Raw genomic sequence first — 24,893 nt, forward strand, 5'->3', positions numbered from 1 at the left:
ACCCCGCCATTTTTAAAAACCACTGTTTACGGAAGCATGGAGAACGCAGCTGATAAGTGGACGGACGACGAAGTCAGAGCCCTGCTGGCCGTTTTTTCAGCCGGGGAAATCCAGAGGGGGTTCGAAAGCACACAAAGAACACGATGGCCTTGTCGCTCTCCATTTTTGCTCCTTTGTGGTGTTTTCCTCTTCGCGGTTTGTTTTGTTGCTGAGTGGCGCTAAAATAACACGTCACTGTCGCAGATGGTTGCGTCAGATCGGTAGCGATCGGGTCTCCGACTCATGTCCGAATGCAAAGTGACACGGTTCTCTGGCGAAGGACAGTTCTTAGAACGCTATTAGTTCTCAGAACGCAGTTCTTAGAACGTCTCTGTCCGAATGAGACTTATAAGTCAACACAGCGAAGTAATCAGTTCCCACAACACACTCTTGCTCTTTGAGTCCAGGCTTTCAAACCTAAATACCTCCAGCCGCTGAGCTGCAGCTGATTGGCTCTCTGCAGCGACCCTGTCAGGTGATTGGTCCAAGCAAAGGTTCATGGTCAATTTGTACTTGTGGACTTCCTCCTGGCTGTGTTTCCCAGACAGCAGGTCCCTATTAAACACATAGTATGTATTGTTTCTATTGTGTCTTCTAAAGAAAGCCGACTGAACGTGTTTATCCAACTTCTTTCCCTTCAGGATCTAAAAAGATTGTTTGAGATTTGCTGCAGTAAAAATATACAAAATGAACCATATTTTCACTGAAAACAAGAACAAGAAAAGCACACATTGTCCAAAAGCTGCAGCCAGCAGAGGGAAACGTCCTGAAACTAAAACGTCTCCCTCCGCGCTGCTTCTGGCTCTTATCGACTGAACAAAGCAGACAAATTCAAAATACACAAAGTTAATCTTGTGAGGTGAGACGGTTCCTCACTTTAACCTCTGCCTTAAAAAGAAACCTCCTTGGAAAAGTTAATAATTAATCTGCCGAATGAGGAGGTGAGCACTTATGTCCTGAAGGCCAAACAAAGCGGTGGTCCGGAAAACATCCGCACCTGCAGGCTCCAAGATCAGCCAGGAAAAGCATCTGTTGGGATCCAGAGGAGCTTGGTGGGATTCTGAATTATTTTAAGAAATTTTACTGCAAAGTCACGCAGTAATATTCATTTTCTTTACCGCTTAGTCCAGTTCAGGACTGGAGCTGGAGGCTGTGGCAGCAGTTAGCAGGTGAGAGGCAGGGAACAGGTCGCCAGTCCGTCGCAGGACACCCATTTCATTCAAACCAAATAAAAACGTGTCTTTATTTCCTGTTAAACACTCTTCAGATTCAACCAAACTGCTTCTCAAACCAACTTTAATCATCAGACACAAATAAACATGAACAATAAATAACATAAATAATGTCTCGTCATGGTAACCTCCAGCTTTTACTCATGTTTGAAGGCCTGTTCTAGTCCGCTTCCTGCATTTGGAGCAAACAAAGGCCTATGTCTCTGGGTGGTCTGGACCTGGACCTTCACGCCTCCCCAGATAAACTCGTATGAATGAGCAAACAAACTGGGATTCAGACCAGCAGCACTGGGAAGCTTTGGCTGCTGGTCATGATGAGTAGAAATGGACTGAGCCATGTCTGTACCGGGGAGTCCTGGAGAAGATCTGCAGCCTGGACTCAGGAGAAGACCTGAATGCAGTTAAAACTGGCATCAGTGATACCTGGGACCCATCAAGTTAAAATGTGTGTGTGTCTCATGATAAACGTTTATTTTTAACACCTGAGAGTGAAGTCTGGGAATCCCAAGCCGCCATGTGATCAGTGATCAGTGAACGGAAGGAGAGCAGCTCAGAAAAGCCGTCACTGTTCGGTTTTAGATTATTTATTATCAAACGACAACACTTTAATGGTCTTATTACATCACATCATCACACCATTATTGTGCCAGTGTTACAGTTACTCATCGCTAAGTTAGTTTCCAGTTGCTCCCTGCAGGCTGAAGTGGGACCATGTGGTCCCTAATTGTTTCCTTTTAGTCTTATTTATTCTTTTTTTTATCCCACAACACAGTTTCTATAATGTCTGTTTATGTTTTAACCTCCAGCTTTAACATCATCCTCATGTCCACCTCTGCTGCATAGTTGACACAGATTTTCTTTGTCATCCTGAGTTTTTAAAAAGCTGGTTTGTAAAGAGGTTCTCAGAAGTTTTGGGTCATGAAATGAAGAGAATGGACATGCACACCTGCACTCAGAGTCCAGATCAAACAGCCTGTTAGACCTCAGATAAATGGTGCGTGACGCCGAGCCTCTGATCTGTTGTTCATGTGAGGCTTGAACAAACACAGCAACGTTTAGAGCTGCTTTGATCAAAACTGCAAAAAATAAGCTGACCCTAAACGATTTTCTCGCTTTTTAAAAAAAAAAATCATTTAATGAAATATAGTCTCAACTTATTTAGCTGAAGTCTGTTCCAGTGGTTATCATCTCCAGCAACGCTGAGAATAAAAGTTTCCTGAACGCTGCAGTTGTCTCTGCACCCTGACAGAGGAAGGATTTGCATGTCAGCTAATATTTATAGCTAGTTTTAACTTGGTGTCTTTTCCCACTTTAAGCCTGGCTCTGCAGAGAGTCTGCTGCAGCTGTTGGTGATGTGCCTGTTCAACTGCAGAAAACAAGCTCTGCTGTGGCCACGTTGTCTACAGACGGTTCATTCTAAGGTATTCTCTTAAAACAGTAGCTGAATGTGAATCCAGAAAATTAAAGATAGAGGCATGTTGTTGGCAGGAGCAGCAGCGTCTTATCTGTCAGAGAACATCCAGCCAGTTGTGTTGGGTCAGTTCTGGTACTTGTAAGGAGAGAAAACCCTCACAGTGTTTCCCATTGAGGCCTCTCATAGAGAGGATGGCTGTCATGGAGGACAAGACTCGGTTTGTTGCATGGGAGGAAGCGGAATCTCTAAGTCTGAGACAGCTGCTCATTCTTGACCCCGATGGCGTATGAACGCTTACAGCCACCGCAGATGCCCCCCCTTCCCCCTCGGCACCCTGCAGAGAGCGCATCAGCCACACATGTCGAGGTTACGGAGGGAAAATACGGGTCGCTGCCGGTTTTACTCCCCAGACTTTTGGGGCGGGAGGTCCGTGTTGATGTTTTGGCTCTGGCCGGGAGGGAGTGTCAGGAGAGAGATGAAGTCCAGAAATGGAGCTTCTCTCTGGATAATGGACACATTGTTTACTGAGGACATCATATAGGGGTGGTTGCAGTGGCTGGGAGGACACTAATGGATCTGATGTCCAAGTAAAGCGAACCACATTAAGAAGTGAAGTTGTAACCTCTTAATATAATCAGCTTTAACAGAAATGATCCACATGGAGGCTTTAATCATCTCAGCTTTGAAGTTTTTGGCCAACAGAGGAAGAAACGTGAACAATCTGGCCTGTTGGCACCACTCCGACACCTCTGCCTCCGCCGTGGGAGACGCTTTACTCAGGTTTAGCTGGAATGAAGGGCTCAGGGGTCTCTCTGGTGCAACAGCTGGGCCTTGATCCACAACTCCCAGCCGCTGTGAAGAGTCTTAAGTCTCCCTCTCTAATGTTGATGTTAGCTCGGCTGAGGCTCTGCTTCCTTTCATCTCAACATGACGGGAGAAAATCAATGTGGCAGCTGATGTAGATTACCTCTAAGATTTACCCCTTAACTTAAACATGTCTGATATTTTCTGCCATTGGTCTGTATTTTGTTAATGAAATCTTGACTATTTGGCCTATTTAACCTAAACTTCTGTGTGATTATTTCTTCTTTTAACAGTTTAAAGGCATTATGAGAATATGAGACAGTATATTGTAGACATAAATATAGACCCATGAAAAATCATGAGTAGACTCTCACTCCACGCATTTCCACAGTTTATAAGCCAGTCCGTTGAAGAAAGGCAGTTTCCAGTTTGTCACTACTGCACAAAATCAGCATCTCTTCCTGAGTGTCCTGTTCAACTAAACCACTTTTCTACAAATACTGCAGATTTTCTTCTTGAAAATGTTACATTTTGAAATGAAAATATTTAATTTTGAATTTAAAGAAACCTTTGTTAGCAAAAGTGTATTTTCTACTCGATGAAATTTAAAGGTTGAAAAATAGTCCAGAAAATGGAGCATAGTTGGTCGCTAAACTGGCCTAGTGGTGTGTATTTTTACTGGTGTTCCTCAAGGTTCAACATCGGGCCCACGGTCATTCTGATTGGATATTGACAACGTTCCTGAAGTTTGTCCTCTTAAGGCCCATTTGTGCTTCTTTACATGCGTAATGGGGACATATGTGTCTTATGTGTCCCTTATGTGTCGTTTAAGTCAGTTCATCCACTAGTGGGCGGTCCTGAGTTCATTTTGACACAGGATTGTAGCGGTAATGCACCGCTGTAAAACCCATTACATCGGTCTGAAAACACCAGAATAATAAGTGCTGTTTTCAACTTTTCTTTCTCCATCAGGTTCTTTTTATTTGGTAGTTTCTGTCGTCTTCTTTCTTTTCCTCTTCATCTTCTCTGTTTTTTTTCCTTTCACTGTCCTCGTCACTGTCCCCACAATTTCTGGTAGTAGCATAACCGATGCAGAATATGGACAAAACAGTCAGTCCATCTGCATTTGTCTGTCTTCTGCAACAGGCATAAATGAGTCTTAACTGTAACTAGTAAGATAATAACTAAGGACACATTGATTTATCTATGATGAAAAACCAGATAAAGGACATTGAACTTCCCAGACTGGGCCATGTCAGCAAAGCTGTATGCACTTAAACAGAAATCCAGAAATGTAATCTCTGCTTCTCATTAGGCATAATAATATATTCACAACTTTAAACATATTTTTTTCTTCATGTTTTGATTGTCGTATCAGCTGTGTGCAAATCAGCCAGGATGGCATTGTACTCGACATTTGTACAAACTTAGATAATCCTGAATAGAAAGTCAAATTTCAAACAAGGAAAACTAAATTGGGAGAAATTTAACTGGTGTCAACTGTGTCGTATATGACTTCTATTCTACTGTGTCTTTGTTAATAACAGCCATCCTTAAGCACAGATGTAAGTGATCATTCAGACAAGTGTTTATCAAGCAGCATCGGCTCATCATTTCATGTTTTAGGCTTTCAGTCTGCCAGGTGTTGCAGATGAAAATAAGCCTGAGTATGCAAATGAGCCAGAGTATTTAAATCATTATATGATCTGTCACTTCTTAAATAAGGTCAGCCTGAATGGATATAAACTAAAAAAGTGTGTACAGTACCATCTCATCATCAGACAGTGTAGACAATGTCAGGTACTGTTGCATTTAATGAAGGCTTTGTGCAGCCGTGGTGGAGCTAGCATGCTTTCTAAGTGTGGTTTTTCTCCATTAACAGAGATATGCAGCTTGGCTCCTCATTTTCTGCAGTCCATTATTAACTACAAACGACATCTTTGATGTTAGAGTTCAGGCAATCAGTGGTGATGAATGAGTGAGAGGAGATGAAGCCGGGGCTTTTGGCTCGCAGCCCTTTGGTTAAATGTTCTGCAAACTCTGAGGTTAAAGTGTGTGTGGAGTAGATTAAGAGAGGAGGGAGAGAAAACAAGATGAGGTGCCACTGCTGGATTCTTCCCTCGCTGCAGACGGGGGTGGGCAGCACACGCTGTTCACAAACACCATCAGTGTGTTTGCATGTGTTTGTATGTCAGTTGGGGGTCTAGGAAAAGTGTGCCAGTGGGAGGAGGTGGACCCCTCTCTGTCTTTGTCCATGCAAACCTGATGGCAGCTTCAGGTTCCTCTGGTGGTGCACATCAGGAATGTCCATATGGACTCGCCTCCTCTTTGTGCTCACAAGAATAAAGCATCTCCCTTTGTTTGACTCCTTTTTCTTTCCTTTTTTTTTTGACAATCAAAGAGCCAGACGTTGGCTTCTGTTCTCCTTTTACTGGTTCTGTGTTTGTTTTCCTTTTGAAAATGATCTGGGAGTTATTTCATATTTAACTCTTTAAAACCTAAGACAAGAAAAAAATGGGACAAAAGCTGTATTTTATGTTTTATTTGAAATCTTTAACAAAATGTGAAAAACTAATTGACAAAAATAATTTTTTGAACACGGTTGTGAGCAAAGTTTTTACCATAAAATGTTGCAAGAAGTCTCTGAAGCTGCATGTAAAAACACGACAGCATTAAAAGATTAATCTTTATTCAAATAGCAGCTTGTGCTTTATTTGTGGGTTTTTTGTAAACAAGTCCCTTGAAGCCTTGGAGTTTCCTTTCCATCAGTTATTTAGGAGTATCAGTAGCTGCATTTCCATTACTTTTTTTTTTTCTTTAGAAAATAAAGCAACATTTGTAAGTCAACAAGATTTTACAAGAAGTGCAGTCTATGCAAGGTAGCCATGCAGCATTGTTAGGGGTTTTCTACTTGCAGCAGAGAATTTGCTATGGCTTTTTTAAGCTTTTTATTTTTATTTCTAAAACTCTGAAATTTACTGTTTGTCACATATCACACCTTTTTTCCCAGATATGAACTGGTCACAGCCTCCCACGTTACATTTGGGGACACGCAAATGTGGAAAAAGTGTTTCCATTTCAGTTTTATGGTATATTTTGTATGATATTTAGTTTTTGCGCAATTCTAGGTGTAATGGAAACTCATCCAGTGAGAATTCCAATAAAATATAATCATCTGTAAGGTTCTCTCAAAGCCCCTCTACATAATGAATGTCAGTGTGCCATCAAAACAAGTATGAAGCCTAAAGTTTCAAGGTTGTAATGTAATATAGTGCTGCTTTTAGGCTAAACTTCAGGAGAACTACAGAGTGTTTGGTTGCTTCTTCATTTCCTGAGATGTCCGAGACCTTTTTAAGACCTAAATAATAGACAACAAAAACAAGACAAACTGACTAAATGAAAACAAGAACCATACTAATAATCAAACAGTACCACAATGGTGCAACTAAAAGATCAGCTTTCCTCTACACTTTGCTGAACAAAGGAAAAAATGACATGTCATTTTTCTCTGCAACTCCTTGTGATAGTCTGGATCAAAAGGGGAGTTCTTTTATGAGTTTCCTCTGAGTGTCATATTTATATCTCCCCGGGAGATCAGAGGACCTTTTAATCGTGCCGCTTCCCTCTACAGAGAGGGAGGCCGAGGGTTTAGAACAACAGACAGGCTCCCTCTGATCCACTGCTGACACTGCAAACCTGAGCTTTGCTCTGTGTGTGTTTACTGCACACGCATTCATCTGCTAACATTTCTCCCGGCCAGGTGCCCCCCGTCTGCCTCAATCACTCCCTCCGATGTGGACCTGTAGGTCAAAGGCTATTCATTTGGCATGAAAAGAGGAGGGAGAAAAAGGGAGATCCCACAAAGGAAAAGCACTTGTTTTTGCCATTAGCATTAGCCTGCCACGCTAATGAACCGCAGCGCATGTGGCTTTGCGATTAAAAGGAATTTCACTTTAAGGGCCCCTTGAACCTTTACCGCAGTTATATTTCAACAAGACCACTTCAGCGCCACTCGTTAAAATTTTCTGTGTAATTGCAATTTCCGCTACAAACGTCCAAGCTAACACGTTCATCAGTCACGTGCGCTGTCACAAAAGAAGAATTTTTAAATGCATAGCCATTATGTTCACATATATGAAGCCAAAAATGAGCTGAATTTGCAGCCGACACTCTGGCCTTCTTCCCTAACACCTTCTAATTGGCTGCTAATTCTCCACAAGCACAACAGATTGGAAAAACTCAAGTATCCAGCTGTTAGCTTGAAGGAAAGTCTTTTAGAGCAGGAGCAGTAAACTTGACAGTTCAGCAGGTATGAAAGGGTTTTCGTCCTCTGCTCTGCTGTCGGTCTTTGAAAAGCATCAATAAACATGCAGGTTTACTGGCCTCCCGGGTAACTGCAGATATAGAGACCTCTGAAACTCAACACTGCTCACTTATGCATGCTTTCATGAGAGAAGAAACCCTCCTGTTGGCTAGGGAAAGGTGACTGCCTTGGTAATACCATGGAAACCTGAAAACCCAGCATTTTATAGCTCTACAGGAGCTACAGAATTAAATCAATAAATAATTGTGATTACTTGTCCCTTGAACAAAACTGAAGGAAACCTAATCACAGAACAACAAATAACATTTTCTTTAAAAAAGAAAATAAAGAAGTCTATAAAAAAAAAAAAAAATAAAAAAAATAAAAAAAAGCACTGAAGCAAAACTGCAGAACGTGAAATGGTTTACTTAAAAATAATCTTTTCTTTCTTCAGGGTGATCGAGTGTGGCTACGGGAGGATGACCAATACCTTCCCAGTACAGTGTCCTCTTGCTCAGGAGGCGTTGTTGTTTTCGCTACAGACTACGGCCAGGTAAGAACCTTTATACACATAATCTATCACATGGATCCTCAATCCTGGTCCTCAAAGGCTGGTTCCAGTAGGGGAACTTCTAAAACTTGCAGGGCACCGGCCCTCAAGGACCAGTTGTTGGTATCCACAATCCTTTGTATTCCTCCCAAATAAAATGGTTGCTTGTGACTTGTACCTCTGAGACTACACAATCAAATTCCACGTCCTGTTTTAGTTCATCCTTAAAGGAAAACAGCTGGAATCAATAACTTCCAAACAGCCTTTGCCTAATGGACCAATGTGTTATTTCTCCATGTAAAAAGTTGTCTTATTGAAGCAGGGTGGGAAAAGGGTCGACGTTTACACTGTAAGCTCGATAGAAGTGGTATATTTGCGGAATTCCTCTGCAGATCTGCTCAATTAGTTGGAACTGGTAACTTAGAAAGAGGTGGGAAATTAACACAAAGTCATGGAACCCAATAGCTGGGACTAATAACTCAACTTTTGTTTGCATCCCTGCAGTGACACCAGTTGCCCCCGAAGTCAGGCTGCATCCTTGTTATTTGCAAGTGAGAACTGTAACGTAAATTAATCACTTCCCATGTCGGTTGATTTAAGGCACATTCACGTCAGCCTTTTTGATTCAAATCCTAGTCCATTTGCTTGGAAAGTTTGCTTTTGTTTGGGAAAATGCGAATGCACCAAATGAATTCTGATTTGGATCAAAGAAGCGGACTCGGTCTGCCTATAAACCCAGGTCTCGGCCCGTTACAGGAAGTGGACTACAAAAAAATTAACTTCCTCTATTTGAAGTAGCAATGCATTGTGGTAATTACAAGGCGATGGCGTAAAGGGTCCTTTTGCCACGTCTGTTGTTCATACTGCGTCCATTGTTGCAGTGTATTTCTGCAGTACACTTCAATAAGACAAAAAAACAAACAAACTAGACAGCGGTAGTTTCGTCTCCATGTTTAACTCGAAATAGGAGGAAACAGTTTTCTTCTTCATGTGGGTCTTGTCCTCTTTTTGCTAAATACTAGTGCAGCACCTCCTTTGATGAGATTGGGGAATATATTATTCTAATGGTTTGGCTCGTTTGACTAAAGTGCACGCAATGCCAGTCCCCAACTATACTGAGTCTCCAACCGGACTGAGTTTAGCACACTATCCTGATGGGAATGCATCCTCAGCGGCTTCCTTCATTTCTACAAATGAAGACATGTTAGCTGGCTGACTGCTGGCCAGATTGGACCGGACCCCTGTAGAATTAAAGCCTATCACAGGGGTGTCTAAAGACACCTCAATGGCTGCACTCATGCAGACTTTCAGGGAATCCCTGCTTAAGCAAACCTGACTTAAATTAGATGCATCCAGAAGCTTATGAAGTTCTGCAGAATGATTCAATACTAGTCAGCTGTGTTGAAACAGGAAAATGTTGAATACCTGTCAGATTGGGGTCCTTGAGGACAGGAGCCGGAGACCTCTGGTCTAGAAAGACTTCTCTGTAAAGTTGTCTTTTGGCCTGTTAGATGGTGTTTGTGTTGCTGTAATGTTTTACTGTTCTCAGTCAGTGTTTAACCAACACTTAGTTGACCCACTTGAGCAAGCCCAGTGTGTTTAGAGTAACAGTAAAGCATGGAAGCAGCACGAAACGAAGCAAAGTGATGGTGTTATATCAACAATATGGATGATTATTTATGGGAATTTCATTTTGCTTTTAGCGCAGTTTGAATGCAGAAAGGAAAACACAATGTCATAAAAACTCGCTGAATTCCATTGTTGATGCGCCTGCTGAGGACAACCCCCATCTTTCCCACAGAGAGCAAAGGCTTAAAGAGATCTACCTATAATTTGGAATCAGCTTGAGGTGTGGCAAATCCTCTAAACCCCATATGGTTCTGCATCAGAGCTTTGATCCACGTGTTGTCAAAACAGTGGATATGGAGGAGGTTGAAGTTACGCACGGCACAGGGGTTTCATGGGTTTTGGGTTGATTATGAAGAATGAACTTTACTCAACTCATCAAGGAGATTTTGAAGTTAGATTTGATGGAAAACAATTTGGTCTGTGAGGTGTTTCCCTTCACACAGGCTAATGACTTTTATGTGTCATGAGGGCACTAAGAGGTGTGTGTCTTCACACAGTGGCTTTCCTCTGCTTTTAGTGCTTTGCTGCGACTCGAAACACTAAAGGGAATCGTGTGGAAGGAAATCAAAGCTAGCATCATTTGGTGTCAATCACAAAGATCAAACACTTCTGCTTCTCGGGGACCGGTGGCCTTTTTAGCAGGTTTCCAGGGATGAGCTTTCAGTATACCAACATTAAAGAACTACCCACATTTCTATTTCTATTTGTTGCTTTTTTACTCATTTTCAGTCCAGTCTTTGTACTTGACCTTTGTAAGAAGCTGCTTATAGACCTTTGTTTTCGGGTATTTGTTTTAAAAATGCCAAAAAGTGGCATTTTATGCCTTTTTTTTTTTTAATAGAACTCTGTAATAAAAACATAATTTATTCCTCAATTTGTAAGTTGGATCTCAGAAAAGGGCAAAGATCAGTCCGAAAGACAGAAAACTTGGCATATCTCGGCATAGAGGCAGAAACAGGACATGTGGAGGATAAGAGAAGAGGAGTCATGACTAAAATACAATCTACAGCAGATGAACAGGATCTGGAGGTGTTGTCCTGAAGAGATAGGAAAAAATGTAGCAAAGACCTGAATCAGGACCTTCAGTCGATCACATCTACTGTTGGCCAAAGCCTCTTCAGAAATGCCCTCCATGGTAAAGTGGATGTCAAGAAGCCATTCTTAAGGAAGGGAAGCGGAGAGAAAAGGCTGTTATATGTCACATGACCAGAACTGGGCTAAAGATTAGTGGTAACAGGTCTGATGGAGGGATGGATCCTCCCATAAACTCAGACCTAAACATTAGTGGCGCAGTGCGGGTAGAGCAGTGACCAAAGAGCTTTGAAAAGTCCTTCAAGAATCCTGGAGAACCATTCTTCATTCGAAAACGAAGGATGAAAGTTTTGGACTCACGGTGTATTTTCATGCAGTCACCTTTGTACTTCAGTGTAAAACGAGACACAAAGTAGGACAAAAGTTCTCTGAATTTAGAAAGTTTAACGTCTTCAGTTTTTCCAACACAAGTCTGAGCTTATGCGAGTTTAACTGCCACCTATCTTCTGTTTAGCCAGCGCGTTGGAGCCTCTCCAACAAACAATAATCTGTGTGAACTGTTTGGGTGGATTTTCTCTCCACTACCTCCCGTGCTGACAGCTTTAACAAAGACTTCCTGTGTAGCTGGCGAGCAGAAGAGGGTTATTACACAAGGATGGCCTGGAAATGTGTTCGCTGAGGGATTTAGGGTCATGTTGAGCTGGTGTATTGTCCTCAAGATTTACTGACAGATTAAGGCATTCTTATCTCCTTGCTCCTAGGCTCTAAGAGGGTGGGTTAAACCTGCCGGCTGCTGCAGTTAATGAGCCGCTATGCCACATTTTACAGTCTGAAGTTAGTCTGGCACCTTTATGAGGTTGTCTCAACAACCTTTAAAAGTAATACATGAAAATTATTAAAGGATTCAGTGATCCTAACTGTTTAACTCTTATTTAGCATTGGCAAAACCTTCAAGTATGTCATAAAATTCCAGATTTCCAACAGTGAAGTTTAGGTTTTGTTGACTTCAGCAAAGTGCAGAATTGTTTGCACTTTGAATACATGCATTAACATTACACCTAGAATTGCACAAAAACTATGTATTAAAATAAAAAAAATAAAAAAATTAAAAAAAGAATTAAAAAAAAAAACCCTTATGGAAAGACTTACATTTTGAAAAAAAAGACTCAAATATCTCTGGAAAGTTTCTTCCCTCTCATGAGTTTTTTTTTCAGATGTTTCAATATATAAACATATTGCAAAAGTGTAATAGAAACACTATATTTGCATTTACATGTCCCCGGAGGTTACATGGGGGGTTGTGACAAGTTCATTTCTGGTAAAGATGGCGCAGTAAATTTCAGAGTTTTAGGAAAGAAAATGAGGAAGCTTAGATAAACTAGCAAATTTTTTGCAGTAAGTGTAAAACCCCAAAATGACGATACTGGGCTACCTTGCATAAGCTGAATTCTTTAAAATCTCGTCAATCCGACAACATTTTACAAGAATGGAATGGAAACACGTGCAAAACAATGAACATGTTTGTCAAAATTTACAAAAATAGCTTCTTTTTAAAAAAAAAAAAAAAAAAAAAAAAATGAAATGGAGATGCAGTTTATGAAGGATTGTAATCTTCAGATGAAGTGTGTAATCACAGCTGTGTTGACAAACTTCCTGTTTTAAAGTTTACTGATTCTTTTGACTGAATAAATGTAAACTGTATCTTTATTTTGCCATAGCTAAACACATGCTAAAATGCTAAGCTAACATGATAAACATTATTGTTTCAAGGTAAATTTAAGCCAATCTCTTTAAATGTGAGTATAAATAAGATGTACACCTGCTTGGGTTCCTTCACCTGGTTTTAATTGTATAACTAAATTAAGTTGTGCTTTCACAGGGTGCTAGTACTGGCTGCAGAGAATTTGCTAACATATTAAGCTAACATGTTGAACGTTTAATGTTACTGTACAATTGTTATCTGATCTATTTTATCTAAACATCAATGCACAAGATGTTTTCCTTCATTTGGTTTAGATTAAATGGACTAAGTTAAGTGTCATTAGGGTGTTGTAGTACAAGCTTGTGAGATGCACATAAACCTCTGCTAAACTGTGCAATGCTAACATACTAAGCTAACCTCATGACCATTTGGTGTTTTAATCCAGTTGTTAGCTAATGTTGAAGCTTGTTTTTTTTTTTAAATGTCAGTAAATTGAAAATGTTGAATTTATTTAGAGGGTGGTACACGTAGCAGTGAACATGCTAACATGCTACTCTAACACAGTGTTTTTTATTTAGTGTTTCCATTCAATTCTTCAGGTCAAATTTTAGCCATTTTTTATAATGCCAGTAAACAAATAAAATATGCATCTGCCATTTCCTCCACCTGGTGTAGACTAAAAGAACTATCAGATGATCCTATCAGAGGGTGGTGTAAACGGAAGCAAAAGGAATACAATGTGATTAAAAGTTGTTTTTTATTGAAAGAAAAACCAACAACCAATCTATTGAGCCGGAATTGTTTTTATTAAAACAAGGAATTTCTAAAAATTTCACAGCAATGTCAAATGTTTCAAACACACAACTTTAACATTTTTATTTTCTGTCCGATTTCCGCTTCACTTTCTACCCTTTTTGTCATCGTTTCCAGTCTCGTCTCTTAAGTTGTTTGTAAAGATACTTAATTTTTCTTTGCTGGCTTTTGTTTTTTTTTTTTCCTTTAGTCTCTTCTTTCTGCCATCTTCAATAAACAATGCTGATTTCTTCTTCTGTCTTCAGTCATGGCTTTATTCTTTTTATTAAGATATTGTTTTAATTTTATAGTAGCGTCTTTGTTCTTGTTTGTCAGTCACCTTTTGGCATATCATTCGTTCATTTCACCTCTTTTTAAAACAATTATCTCCTCCAATCTTGTTTAATCTCATCTGGCAGCAGCTCCGTTTCTTTATAGTCTGTGGTCATAATTTTATCCCTCTTATTTTTGCTCTTTTCTTCCTACATCTGACTTTATTTCTTCCACATGGTGGAGCCTGTTGTCACACTTAGCTCCACATAACAGTCGTAACAACGTTACGGGTCATGGGTTGGTTCAGAATTAAAGGTGTCATGAGTGTCGCGTTTGATCTGCGCTGCAACGTTAACTGCTTCAGCGTGCGCCGCATGTCAGATGTAGCCAGCAGCATCAGCAGGCTTCCTTAAACATCAGGAGTTGCAGGTTTGATGCCTGAAACGGTCAGCTGAGCTGCAGCGTTGAACACATGATCCGTATACGTGTATGTTCTTTGTCTCTGTGTACAAGCAGTAACGGCTGTAGGATCGTTTATACGTGTGTGTGTGTGTGTGTGTGTGTGTGTGTGTGTGTGTGTGTGTGTGTGTGTGTGTGTGTCTACCGGCTGTCTGCTGTGTGTAACGAGAGACGCACATCACCTGTTCAGCAGCAGATGTTGCTCTCTGTGAGGAAAGCCCGTACTGACCAATCAGAGAGCTGCTTCAAGCACACATCCAGACATTCAAAAAGGCTGAAAGCCTTCACTTTATTCTTATCACCTCTTTGCTTCATTTTCAGATCCTTCTATTAGTCTCCAAGTGCCATTTAATGCCCGGCTTTGGTGCTGTTTCAGTGTCCAGATCCTGTTTCTGCATGTTTTTTATCCTTCCAGAACTTTCCAGTATTATCAGGCCATTATCTACTGTCTAATATTTCCCAGGTGTCTTCAGATACCATGGCAGTGAGATAATCGTTGTTACTCGTGTTACCTGTCAGTGGTTTTAATATGGTGGATGCTCACCGTGTAATCCGTATAATTCTGCTGCCTGACCTTTTTTTTAAACCCACCATCTGTCGCTTCTGATTAACCAAAGTGAATTTTCCTTCTTCTCTGTTTTTAACCAAGAGGGCAAAGTGATTTATTTTATTTGTAGAACCAGGAGACAAAGTTGGATTAAAGCAATTTCCCGTTTCCTAATCAGCTCTTGTTTTCCTTCTTTTTTTTTTTTTTTTTTTTTTTTTTCTAAATTGAGACATTAGAAGGTCAACTTCCACAGATTTACCTTCTTTTTTTGGTCTTGTTTATTTTTATTGTATATTTATTTGAAATGTCTTGTTTTATCTGCAGCTGCTCCCTACAGATTATCTGTTCCCTACAGATTAAAATTCTTTACTATAATCCAGCATGTCTGTTTACATCGACAACAGAATTTAATACAGGTGGAAAAGACAAGTTTGATCATATTATGATGTTAATGTATCTGATGGATAACAATTCATTGTTTGCTGATATAAATTTTGTCATTTTTCAAGTTTTATTTTGATTTGGGATCCAACAATCAACACGAGGCGCTTTGAGATGCTGATTTCTACGATTTATCACTTCTCACTTCTGTTCACATGAAATGATAAAATCATACTGTTAACATGGAGAACTTTTAATCAGTCAAATGTCCGATCAGGATAAAAATGTGTAAAACATATCAGCTGATCCAATCAGCCTCGACTGGAAGGAATTTTCTAAATGATCATTTCAGAAAGAAAAACATTTTTCTATGATCATATGAAATCTGTCTATCATAGAGAATAACAGCTGATCCCTGCAGCTGGAGGCCCAGTCGTCTCCACAGGGACACTTTAAGGTGTCCAGGCGGCCCGTTCCACTTTTATGTTTCCTCTTTACGTTTCTGTCTTCTGATTACTTCATGAAATAATTCTTTCTGAACATTTTACAAGTCTGTAAGTAGTGAGCCCGCGCCGCGTCGTGTTGATGCAGTTAACAGATGAATCGGCCCACGTTGCAGCTCAGAGTGCACGGTTGCATTACAGCTAAATGTCGGTGTGGATGTGTGTGAGTAGGCGCGGTAGCCGGCGAGGGTCGCGGGGTTTCGCTCGTCTTGCTCGGGTTTCAGGCGTTCTGACGGCGCAGACAGTCTCCTCCTGCTTCCCTGACTGCAGGACAATGCAGGAGGACATGGGGGGGGGGGATTCAAAGAGCAGCTGCTGCGTCTGATGATGACAGAGGAGGAGGGAGGCTTGAGGCCAGCGAGGGGTTACCTGTTCACCTCTCTGGCAGAAAGTGAGGGGGTGGGATGGCTCAGTTTCCCTCCTAATGACTCATAATGAAGAGTTTCGTTCCCCCCGTCTGACAAACTAAAAGACGGCTCAATCATTAGATGTTATTGAAGCAATTAGCCTCCATTTGGTTCTCTGACACCAACGACCTGAAGATAGCTCAGTTTAACCTCTTCTTTTGTGGTGCTTGTTTGGATTTCTGCTGATTAATATGTTAATATTCTTCCATGTAGCCGTATGAAGTAAGTGTTCTTGTTAGGTTTACAGATCTCTTCGTGTTTCCTGATGCAGCTCAGCTGACATTACTGGACCCAGAGCACATGTTAACATGTTAACGTCTCCGTTGATCTGGATGGATGATGTCGCAGTCAGGCGGTGAAAGTTTGGTCCTTTTTCAGGAAAGTAATGAAATTCAGAAATCATTTCTCAGCTCCATTGTTGGAGCTGAGAAATGATTTCCTGCAGAGTGTAAATTCCCTTCTCTGATCCGTATGAGTAAAAGCAGCAGAGTTTATCCGGACTGATCCAGGAACAGAGCCGGTTGATCCGCGTGTTCAGCAGAACTCCCACCTCTCCTTTCAGTCTGCGCTGACGTTGGCCAACGGCTTTGTTGTGCAGAGATTTACTCCTGTTAGCATCTGTCGCCAGGCTTAGAGCCCGGCCCCGGTGGCATGGACTCTTCATCTCTCCAAACACAAGCAGACTAATTAGAAACCTGATTAGGTCAGAGTCTGATGGCAACCTGCCGAGGCAGCGCTCTAACTGCTTCACTGCTCATGGAAAAGTTTGAGCCTCTTCCCGGATGTGATGTTTTATATTAATAAACAGGAAAGTTGTGGATGTAAAAGTGTCATGATGTGTTGTTGTGTTTCTCCTTAGTTCTGGTTTCCTGTTTTGGTTTGTAGTTTTCCTGTTTAGTTCTCTGGAGTCTCGGTTCCTGTCCATTAGTTTCACCTGGTTTGATTTTCTGATTAGTTTCACTGTGTCTCGTTGTGTTCTGTGTATTTATACCCCTCAGTTTTTGTCTTGGGTTTCTTGGATCATTTTGTTAGTTTTGCCCTCACTCGGTTCTGGAATTAAAATCCCGTCTGATTTCTGCATCTTGGCTTCCCGACTCCTGCATTTGGGTCCAGATTCCCACCGCCTCCGTGACAAAAAGCAGGAAATAAAACAAAACCAAAGGCTTGAAAGTCTCTGACACAAGATTTCTTTTAGTGTCTTCTGGAACATTATTGTTACGGTTTTGGACGCCTGAACCCAAAACTCAGCCGACATGGAAGTTTAAACGGATTTATTGATATAATGATGCCGTTAAGGTGGTCTCACTTAGTCTGACTTCAGGAATCTGGAACACAAAACAGGGGTGAGATGATACTGGAGAGGCCAAGAGATGAATGTTTACCAGGAGATGGGAAACAAGCAGGATCTGTATGGTCCTGCAGAGCCGGGAAAACCATCTCCTCAATCCAGAATCTCAAGGTCCACAATCCGTCCAGGGTCCACACCAGAGCAGGAGGCAGGGTGAGAATCAGGCAGGATTCAGCAGCAGCTGATCAGTTCATCCCAATACGAGCGTGGCGGGGCGGGGCGTGGTGGGGCGGGGCGGGGCGGGGCGTGGTGGGGCGGGGCGTGGCGTGGCGGGGTGGGGCGTGGCGTGGCGGGGTGGGGCGTGGCGTGGCGTGGCGGGGAGGGGCGTGGCGTGGCGGGGCGTGGTGGGGAGTGGCGGGGCGGGGCGTGGTGGGGTGGGGCGTGGCGGGGCGTGGTGGGGCGGGGAGTGGCGAAGACGGTGGTCAGGGACAGGCAGGGTCAAACCAGGTTTTCTCTCTAAGTCAGGTACAAGAACAAGGTTTGAAAGCTGTGAAAAACACCGGCGATCTCACACCGAGCAGATCCAGAGCTGGTGTTTCAGGAGAGGGCAGGACAGGTGAGGAACATCAGTAATCTGGCGGGGAAGAGAGCAGCTCATCAGGCGCAGAGCAGAAACCATGACAGTTATAGAATATATATGACATATAAATGTGCTGTTGCACTGCTGGTCTTTGCTGCATTCAGAAACTGCAGACATTTTTCCAACCGATCCGGTTTTTAGGAGCCTTCCTCTGACATGAAACCTGTCTTCATCAGTCAGAGTGAAACGAGCCGTTCAGGCTGGGAGGTCTAAATACTCGACCGGGTTGGTTCTTCCTCGTAAAGCTTCAAAATTGTTGATTTTCTGCCCGTTTCAGAGCAAACAAGTGGAAGTGACTGCAGGAACAGGTGGACTTATCTGATTCCTGCATTTCTCAAAGTGATGCAGGTGTGTTTCCTGCAGGTGACTGCTGGACCTGCTGCACGTGTTTGTTGGCTTTAAACACCGTTACATGGGACAAGTTTAATGTAAACTGTTTTAATGTTGTCATAGCAACCAGGAAGACTTTTCCTTTGCTTGATGAGAAGGTGTAATCACCAGTCGGACTGGGAGCAGGAACTGGATGGGAGTCTGTCAACGCGCCGCTTCCAGTGTGAGAAAAACAGCCTCTGTGACGTTCAGCTTCCCCTGAAGCGTCACTGCAGGAGGAATGTGAGAAATGAAGCCTGACAGGATGCTGGGGGGCAGTTTGGGTGTTAATGTGTAAGCGGGGGTGTGGGGGTGCTTGGGGTCAGATGTGAATGACTCCTCAGACAGAGGCAGGCTTTCTTCAGGAGGAGCCGACTGGCCACAGCTGGCCAAGCGAGCAGCAACAGGCAGAGTGTGTCGGAGCTTCACCCCCCTGAAAACCAGATTATTTACCACAAACACGTTTTCAAAGACCAAATATTAAGAAACTAAAGTATAAGACTGCAAAACAACTGAAATGTCTGGGAAACTGTGTTGTTCCTGAGACAGCAGAAGGTTTGGCTGCTTCTTCCTCCCAGAAGCCATGTTGGCGAGAGTCTGATGGAGTTCTTCCTCACTGCAACCCAAAAGAGAAGGAAAGCAGCCTGGACACCGCCAGAGGACTGCTCACATCTGCCTGTAAAAGTACCAAACAGGCCCAGGTTTGGTGCGTGATGCTGACGTCTGAGACGGACCGTTATTTGGAGCTGTTCCCCTCAGCAGGCTGCAGACCTCCTGCAGAGCGGTGACCAGCACAGTTCAGATGTTTTACTCCCCTCTGCACCTCCTGCAGCTTACAAATCCAGAGAAGAAGAAATCAGAGGTTGTAGAAATCTTATAGATGGTCTCCATATGAACATTCACGTGCATGGTACGGAGATGAAACTTTGGTTGTTGCATTTAAAGTAAAAACACATTAAAAATGGAAAGAAAGACGTCTTTAATATGCTAAAAATTAACCAAATCATTTGTCGTTTCATTTTACTGACAGTAAAATGCTGTACTGTGCAGTAGAACACCCTGAACTGAGACACAACCTTTGTCTTCTTCTGGTGCCTTTATTTACTTCCTGTTCCTCTTCTTCTTCCCTGCTTTGTTTCTTTTGCCGCTTGCGTGTCAGCTGTACAACTCAACACTGTTGCTCCGTTTTCTGCATCACGTCTGAAAACAAACCAAACAACAGACGTAACCGTTGCAGGAGATGGACGATACTGTTCGTCCGGGTGTGACTCCGTCTTCTCTGTCAAACTGAAATGGACCTAATCTATAATTAATAAGATAAACACTGTTCAGCTTTAGGGAGTGTAATAGCAGAACAACCGGGATGAGACGAGGACCTGGCAGAAAGCAAAAGAAACCAAAGCAGCTACAAGCTGAAGGGAAACGTCTACGAAACTAAAGTCAGACGGTTTCTTTCTGCTTGTCCAGCTCTGGCTGTAGTTGTGCTTCACCTGTATCTGGTTTCTCTCTTCTAACTGGTGGGAATTTTGACCCTTGACCTTTAGCATGAGGCTACGTTCCTGCATGGATGTGTTGCGTGTCTGTCGGAGGACTGCCTGTCTAACCACCAGGCTGTGCTTCCAGCCTTCACACTCCTCTGGTAACATGAGATAAAAATCAGGATGTTGTTTGCTGTCAGTGTCTGACCCGACAGAGAGAAGCCGTTAACATCGACACATCCGACGCCTGGCCTGGTCATCTTTCTTCCCATCTTGTCGTAAATCATGAGAAAATAGCTCCTTATCTGTTTATAAACGCTGACTCTGGGTCATCCAACACATCAGACAGTTTAAATAAAAAGAAGTGTCCCATTTCTGTTTTTCTGAACATCTCCCGTTGTGCTTTAGTTTCTCCTCCCATCTGTTTTCTACCATTCATCATCATTACTGTGATGTTGAAATATGCGCTGCAAATGGTTGCAATGTTTGCTATGTGTTCTTGGAACTGAGGGGTTTTATTTCTTGCAGTTTGTTCCTGATAAGAGCCCTAACGAAGGCAAATTGACCCTTTTTAATGAGCTGCGTGTGACTTCTTTTGTGCTTTCAGCCGGTCTTTACTGTTCTGGACTGACTCAGTGTCATAAACAAGCCAAATGCAGGGAAGGCTGATGTAACGATGAGGAGATGGTGGCCTGATGTTCATATCGGGACCAGACATAGATGGGAAGTTGGCACAGACTCTACTGTAAACAGGAAATGACTCTGGTGTCTGGTCCAGCTTTTACTGTGCTTCACCTCCCCTGGAAAAAAAAAGGTCAAAGTTGAGTTGAACTAAATAAAGTCTAACTGTCTCGTGTTTTTTAGGTGTACACCTACAAGCAGAATGCGCTCACCAGGCAGAAAGTGCATCCCATGCACCACAGCAGCATCAAGGGGGTGGAGGACATGGCGACGCTGGAGGACCTTCACGATGGCGCCATCATGCACAACCTCTTCCTGCGTTACAAGCAGAGACACATCTATGTAAGTTACGAGCCTGAGGGGGGCGTTGGGTGGAGCGGACGTACAGAGGCTGCAGATCTCCAGCAAGCACAGAAAAATGCATGAGTTGTCCAGGTGGTTTGGTCTGCTTAAAGAACATGGTGCAGGTTGGAACCCCCATTAAATCAATATGTGGAGAAATATTGCATGAACCCATGTTGAACACTTATTAATCCACTATTTTGGGCTTTTGGAGCAGTTTCTGCCTCCTGCTGTAAAAAGCACCCAATCCCAGTAACAACATCCCCCCATGTAGATGGTGTGTTTTCATAATTAGCCTTTAAAAGAGTAAAAACACACCATCTACAAGCAAGATGCTGTTACTGTGCTTCTTGCGATTGGGTTCAATTCAATCCAATTCAACTTTATTTATATAGCGTCAAATTACAGCAATGCCATCTCAAGACGCTTTAAAAAACATAATGAAAGCCAATTCATAACAGCCTATGTAAGGAAACCAACTGATTGAGTTGGAGGCTCCCATCCTGAGCAAGCACACTGGCGACAGTGGGAAGGAAAAAACTCCCTTTTAACAGAAAGGAAACCTCCGGCAGAACCCGGCTCAGGACAGGCAGCCATCTGCCTCTGCTGTGTGGGGGGGAGCTTCTTTTGGTGCAACACCGTCTCCCGTTTCCTACGTCACTTCCTGTCTTGCAGTTTTAGATGCAGTCATAAAACTTACAAAGAAAATACTCAAAAAGCCCAAAATAGTGTATTTATAAGCAATATTTGTAAACAATATTTTTCTACATATTGATTTAAGTCAGGTTCTAACTTGCAACATGTTCTGGAAGTAAGGTGGAGCGTGAAAGCAAACCAAACCCAACTGAACCGAGTCCATCGGACTATCCAGGCTGAACAGGCTTTGGATACATGCACACCTCATGGAATCGGTTTATCTTCCTCTCTGTGGATTGTATCTTCATAATACAGTAGCCACAACTTCACTGTTGTTTTTAAAAGTTTAGAACTCATATGCTCTCAGACAAAATCTATGTTAACTACTCTGTATAGAATTTTACTCATGCAAAGATGTCAGTAATGCTTTCGGGCCAAATTGTAGAGTAATATGGACACACACACACACACACACACACACACACACACACGACATGTCTTATTTAAGTTCTCCCACAGACCTCTCATCAGTTCTGTCTGCACCATCAGTGTTTGTGTAGACAGGTCTGTTTGTTAAGGTTCATGTAACAGTTCTGTGCAGAAATCTGTTCAACTAACAGCAGAGATAACGTCCAGATACGGGACGATATCTCTGCTGTTAGTTGAACAGGGTGAAGGGTGAGGTGGCTCACCACGGTGCTGAGCTGAAGTCCAGAAACAGGGATGTGAAAGAGAGGCCAAACAGGACAGTTGGAGCTTTATAGTGTTCTGTACAGGAATATAAAACATTTTGTCAGAAACTTATGGTATGCAGTAATTACGCTGATGTTTCCTGTGGATAACTTGTCAAAAAACATTTGCTTCTCCGGCTCTGATTGATTAGAGGCTGTACATAAAGTACTGAATCTGCCTGGAGCCCATCATCTCTCCGTTCACTCATACAAGACTCACATGTGAAATGACAGAGAGGAATGTTTAATTTAGCCGATTTAAGTCCAAAACTCAGTGAAACAAGTGTACAGACCCAGCAGGTGATTCACAAATATAACCTCAGACTGATTCCACAAAACGTCTCATGTTTGTCCCTTTAGGGATTTAAAGATAAGGTCATTTCATTGTGTATGTTTGATGTTTATTTAACTTTTCCTCTATCCAGAAAAATACATTATAATCTCTAGTATTTTAAATTTAGATGTGTTTTATGCTCATTTCTTCTCTATCAAAGCAAATGTGATGAAAAGCAAAGTTGAATACAGTTTCTGAAGTTGGAGCCTCAGAAAAGAAAAACACAAGTTTTAACATGTTCAATTCAACTTTATTTATATAGCGTCAAATCACGGCAGTGCCATCTCAAGACGCTTTACAGACAGAGGGGAAAACATAATGAAGGCCAATTCATAACAGCCTATATAAGGAAACCAACAGATTGAGTTGATCAGGGACTGGACCCTGTGGTTTCCTAACGCCACTTTTAATGGAAGCAGATCAAAACATTGGTACATCAGTCATGCCTTGTTCAAGTCAAATGCTCAATAACTCTAAATGTATTAGTAAAAGTTGTTTTTATGCTCCATTATGGACCAGACTTCCTGTTTCTGATGGCCAGAAGGTGACAGACTTGATTAAAATTAATCTTTTGAACTCCTCCTCTCTATATGCTCTGAGCAAATATAACATTTCACAAAAACAGCTTTTTAAGTTATTCATTCATTCATTCATTTTCTAAACCACTTAATCCAATTCAGGGTCGCAGGGAAGCTGGAGCCTAGCTGGCTTTGGGCAAAAGGCAGGGTACACCCTGGACAGCTCGCCAGTCCATTGCATGTTTAAGTTATTCGTTTGCTTATTTTTAAAAGCCTAATCCTCTAATGTTCACTTTCTCTTAAACTGAGGTTGATATTTAATGCAATTCAACATGGAACAGTTTATTATTTGCTTAGAAAATTTAACAAAGGAGTCACAAGACAAGGGAGAATCTAGTTTAATTGCACTGTATTAGGTTTTCATGTAGTATTTGGCCGCAGAGGTACGGTACCTAAACAAAACTTTGAAGTTCAGCTTCTCAGATAATTGCCGAGCTGTTTTTATGAAAAGCACAAGTGTGTTTATTTGCATAAACTGTTTCCATTTTGTAGCTGAAAGGCTTTAAAAGTTTTGTTGAAGTACAGCTTGTTGGTGTTTCCAGGACTGCAGTGTTGACCAGGTGATGAAAAGCGCAGGTGCTGAAACAAGTGACTTGAGTTCTGGATGACTCTTAAAGAAAGCTCTTTGTTTGGCAGCCAAGAGCAGCAAGCTGCCAAGTGAGAGCTGAGGCGATTAGCGCTGGGTTAGTTTGGCTTTATGTTTCTTTCAGAGGCTGCTATTCCAGTGGTGGCTTTGTGGGGGTTTTGAGAAGCTAAGGGCTTCTAATGTCCAGCTCTGAGGGCAGCGATACCTTCCAATCTTTGACATTTAACAGTTAAAGTCAAGTTAGGAGAAAAAAGAAAGAAACATTAGTTGTCTTTGCTTTATAAACTTTCTGTTTAGTGACCAAATGACTGAAATGCATATGTTGTCTAAAAAAAATAAATAAAAAAACTCAGCTTGAAAATAACAGATGCATTTCTTTGTAACATTCCCCCTTATTGTTAAAACAACACTGCTAAAAATGGCTTTGTTAATATGTAGGCTATGTGTAACTAATGACTAACTAGCTAAGCCAACACTTTTGTTGTAGCTATAGCTAATATTGGTAATAGAATGATTAATTAATGCTGACTATACATTGTTAAATTGTTAATTTATCTGGCTAATAAACTGATGGTGATTAATCACACAATGTCCTGATTAACACAAACTAAGCAGTTATGTAGCTGTTGATGTCATGTTGAGAAAAGACTGAAAATTTCCCACCTTATTGTTAGAAAACACTACTGAAAATGTCTTCTTAAATATGTAGTCCATATTTGTTAAACCTTTAAAAAATTAACAGGCTAATTTGCTGACAAATGAGTTACAAGCTTGGCTAACACCCCTGTAGTGGCTAGTTGCTACTTTAGCTAGGAAAGAAAACAGATAGGAGGTTTTTTTTTATACTGATGGTTTATTTTTAAATTATTCATTTATCTGGCTAACAAATTGATGGTGAATAATTACATAATGTTGTGATTTTTACAAGCTGAGAACTTATGTAGCTGTTGACATCATTTAGAAAAAAGAAGACTGACAATGTCCCAGCTTATTGTTAGAAAACACTACTAAAAAATGTCTTCTTTATCATGTATATTTGTTGTAACTTTATAAAATTAGCAGGCTAATTTGCTGACAAATGAGTTAAAAGCTAGGCTAACACCCCTGTAGTGGCTATAGTAGCTACTTTAGCTAGGAGAGAGAACAGATAGGAATATATTTTA

The 24,893-nt window shown here is 41.6% G+C and overlaps 1 protein-coding gene across 1 annotated transcript in view; it reads left to right on the forward strand.

Annotated features, from left to right (window-relative positions):
• The window catches only part of myo10 (myosin X), a 170,150-nt gene that overhangs the window by 32,289 nt on the left and 112,968 nt on the right, over window positions 1–24,893 (forward strand). Inside the window, exons 2-3 of the mRNA XM_079243723.1 lie at window positions 8,247–8,345; window positions 20,707–20,865. Of these exons, the coding sequence (XP_079099849.1) occupies window positions 8,247–8,345; window positions 20,707–20,865 (258 nt within the window). The remainder of the gene's footprint in view (window positions 1–8,246; window positions 8,346–20,706; window positions 20,866–24,893) is intronic.

This window comes from Telmatherina bonti (genome assembly GCF_933228915.1).
Source record: "Telmatherina bonti genome assembly, chromosome: 7".
NCBI lineage: Eukaryota > Metazoa > Chordata > Actinopteri > Atheriniformes > Telmatherinidae > Telmatherina > Telmatherina bonti.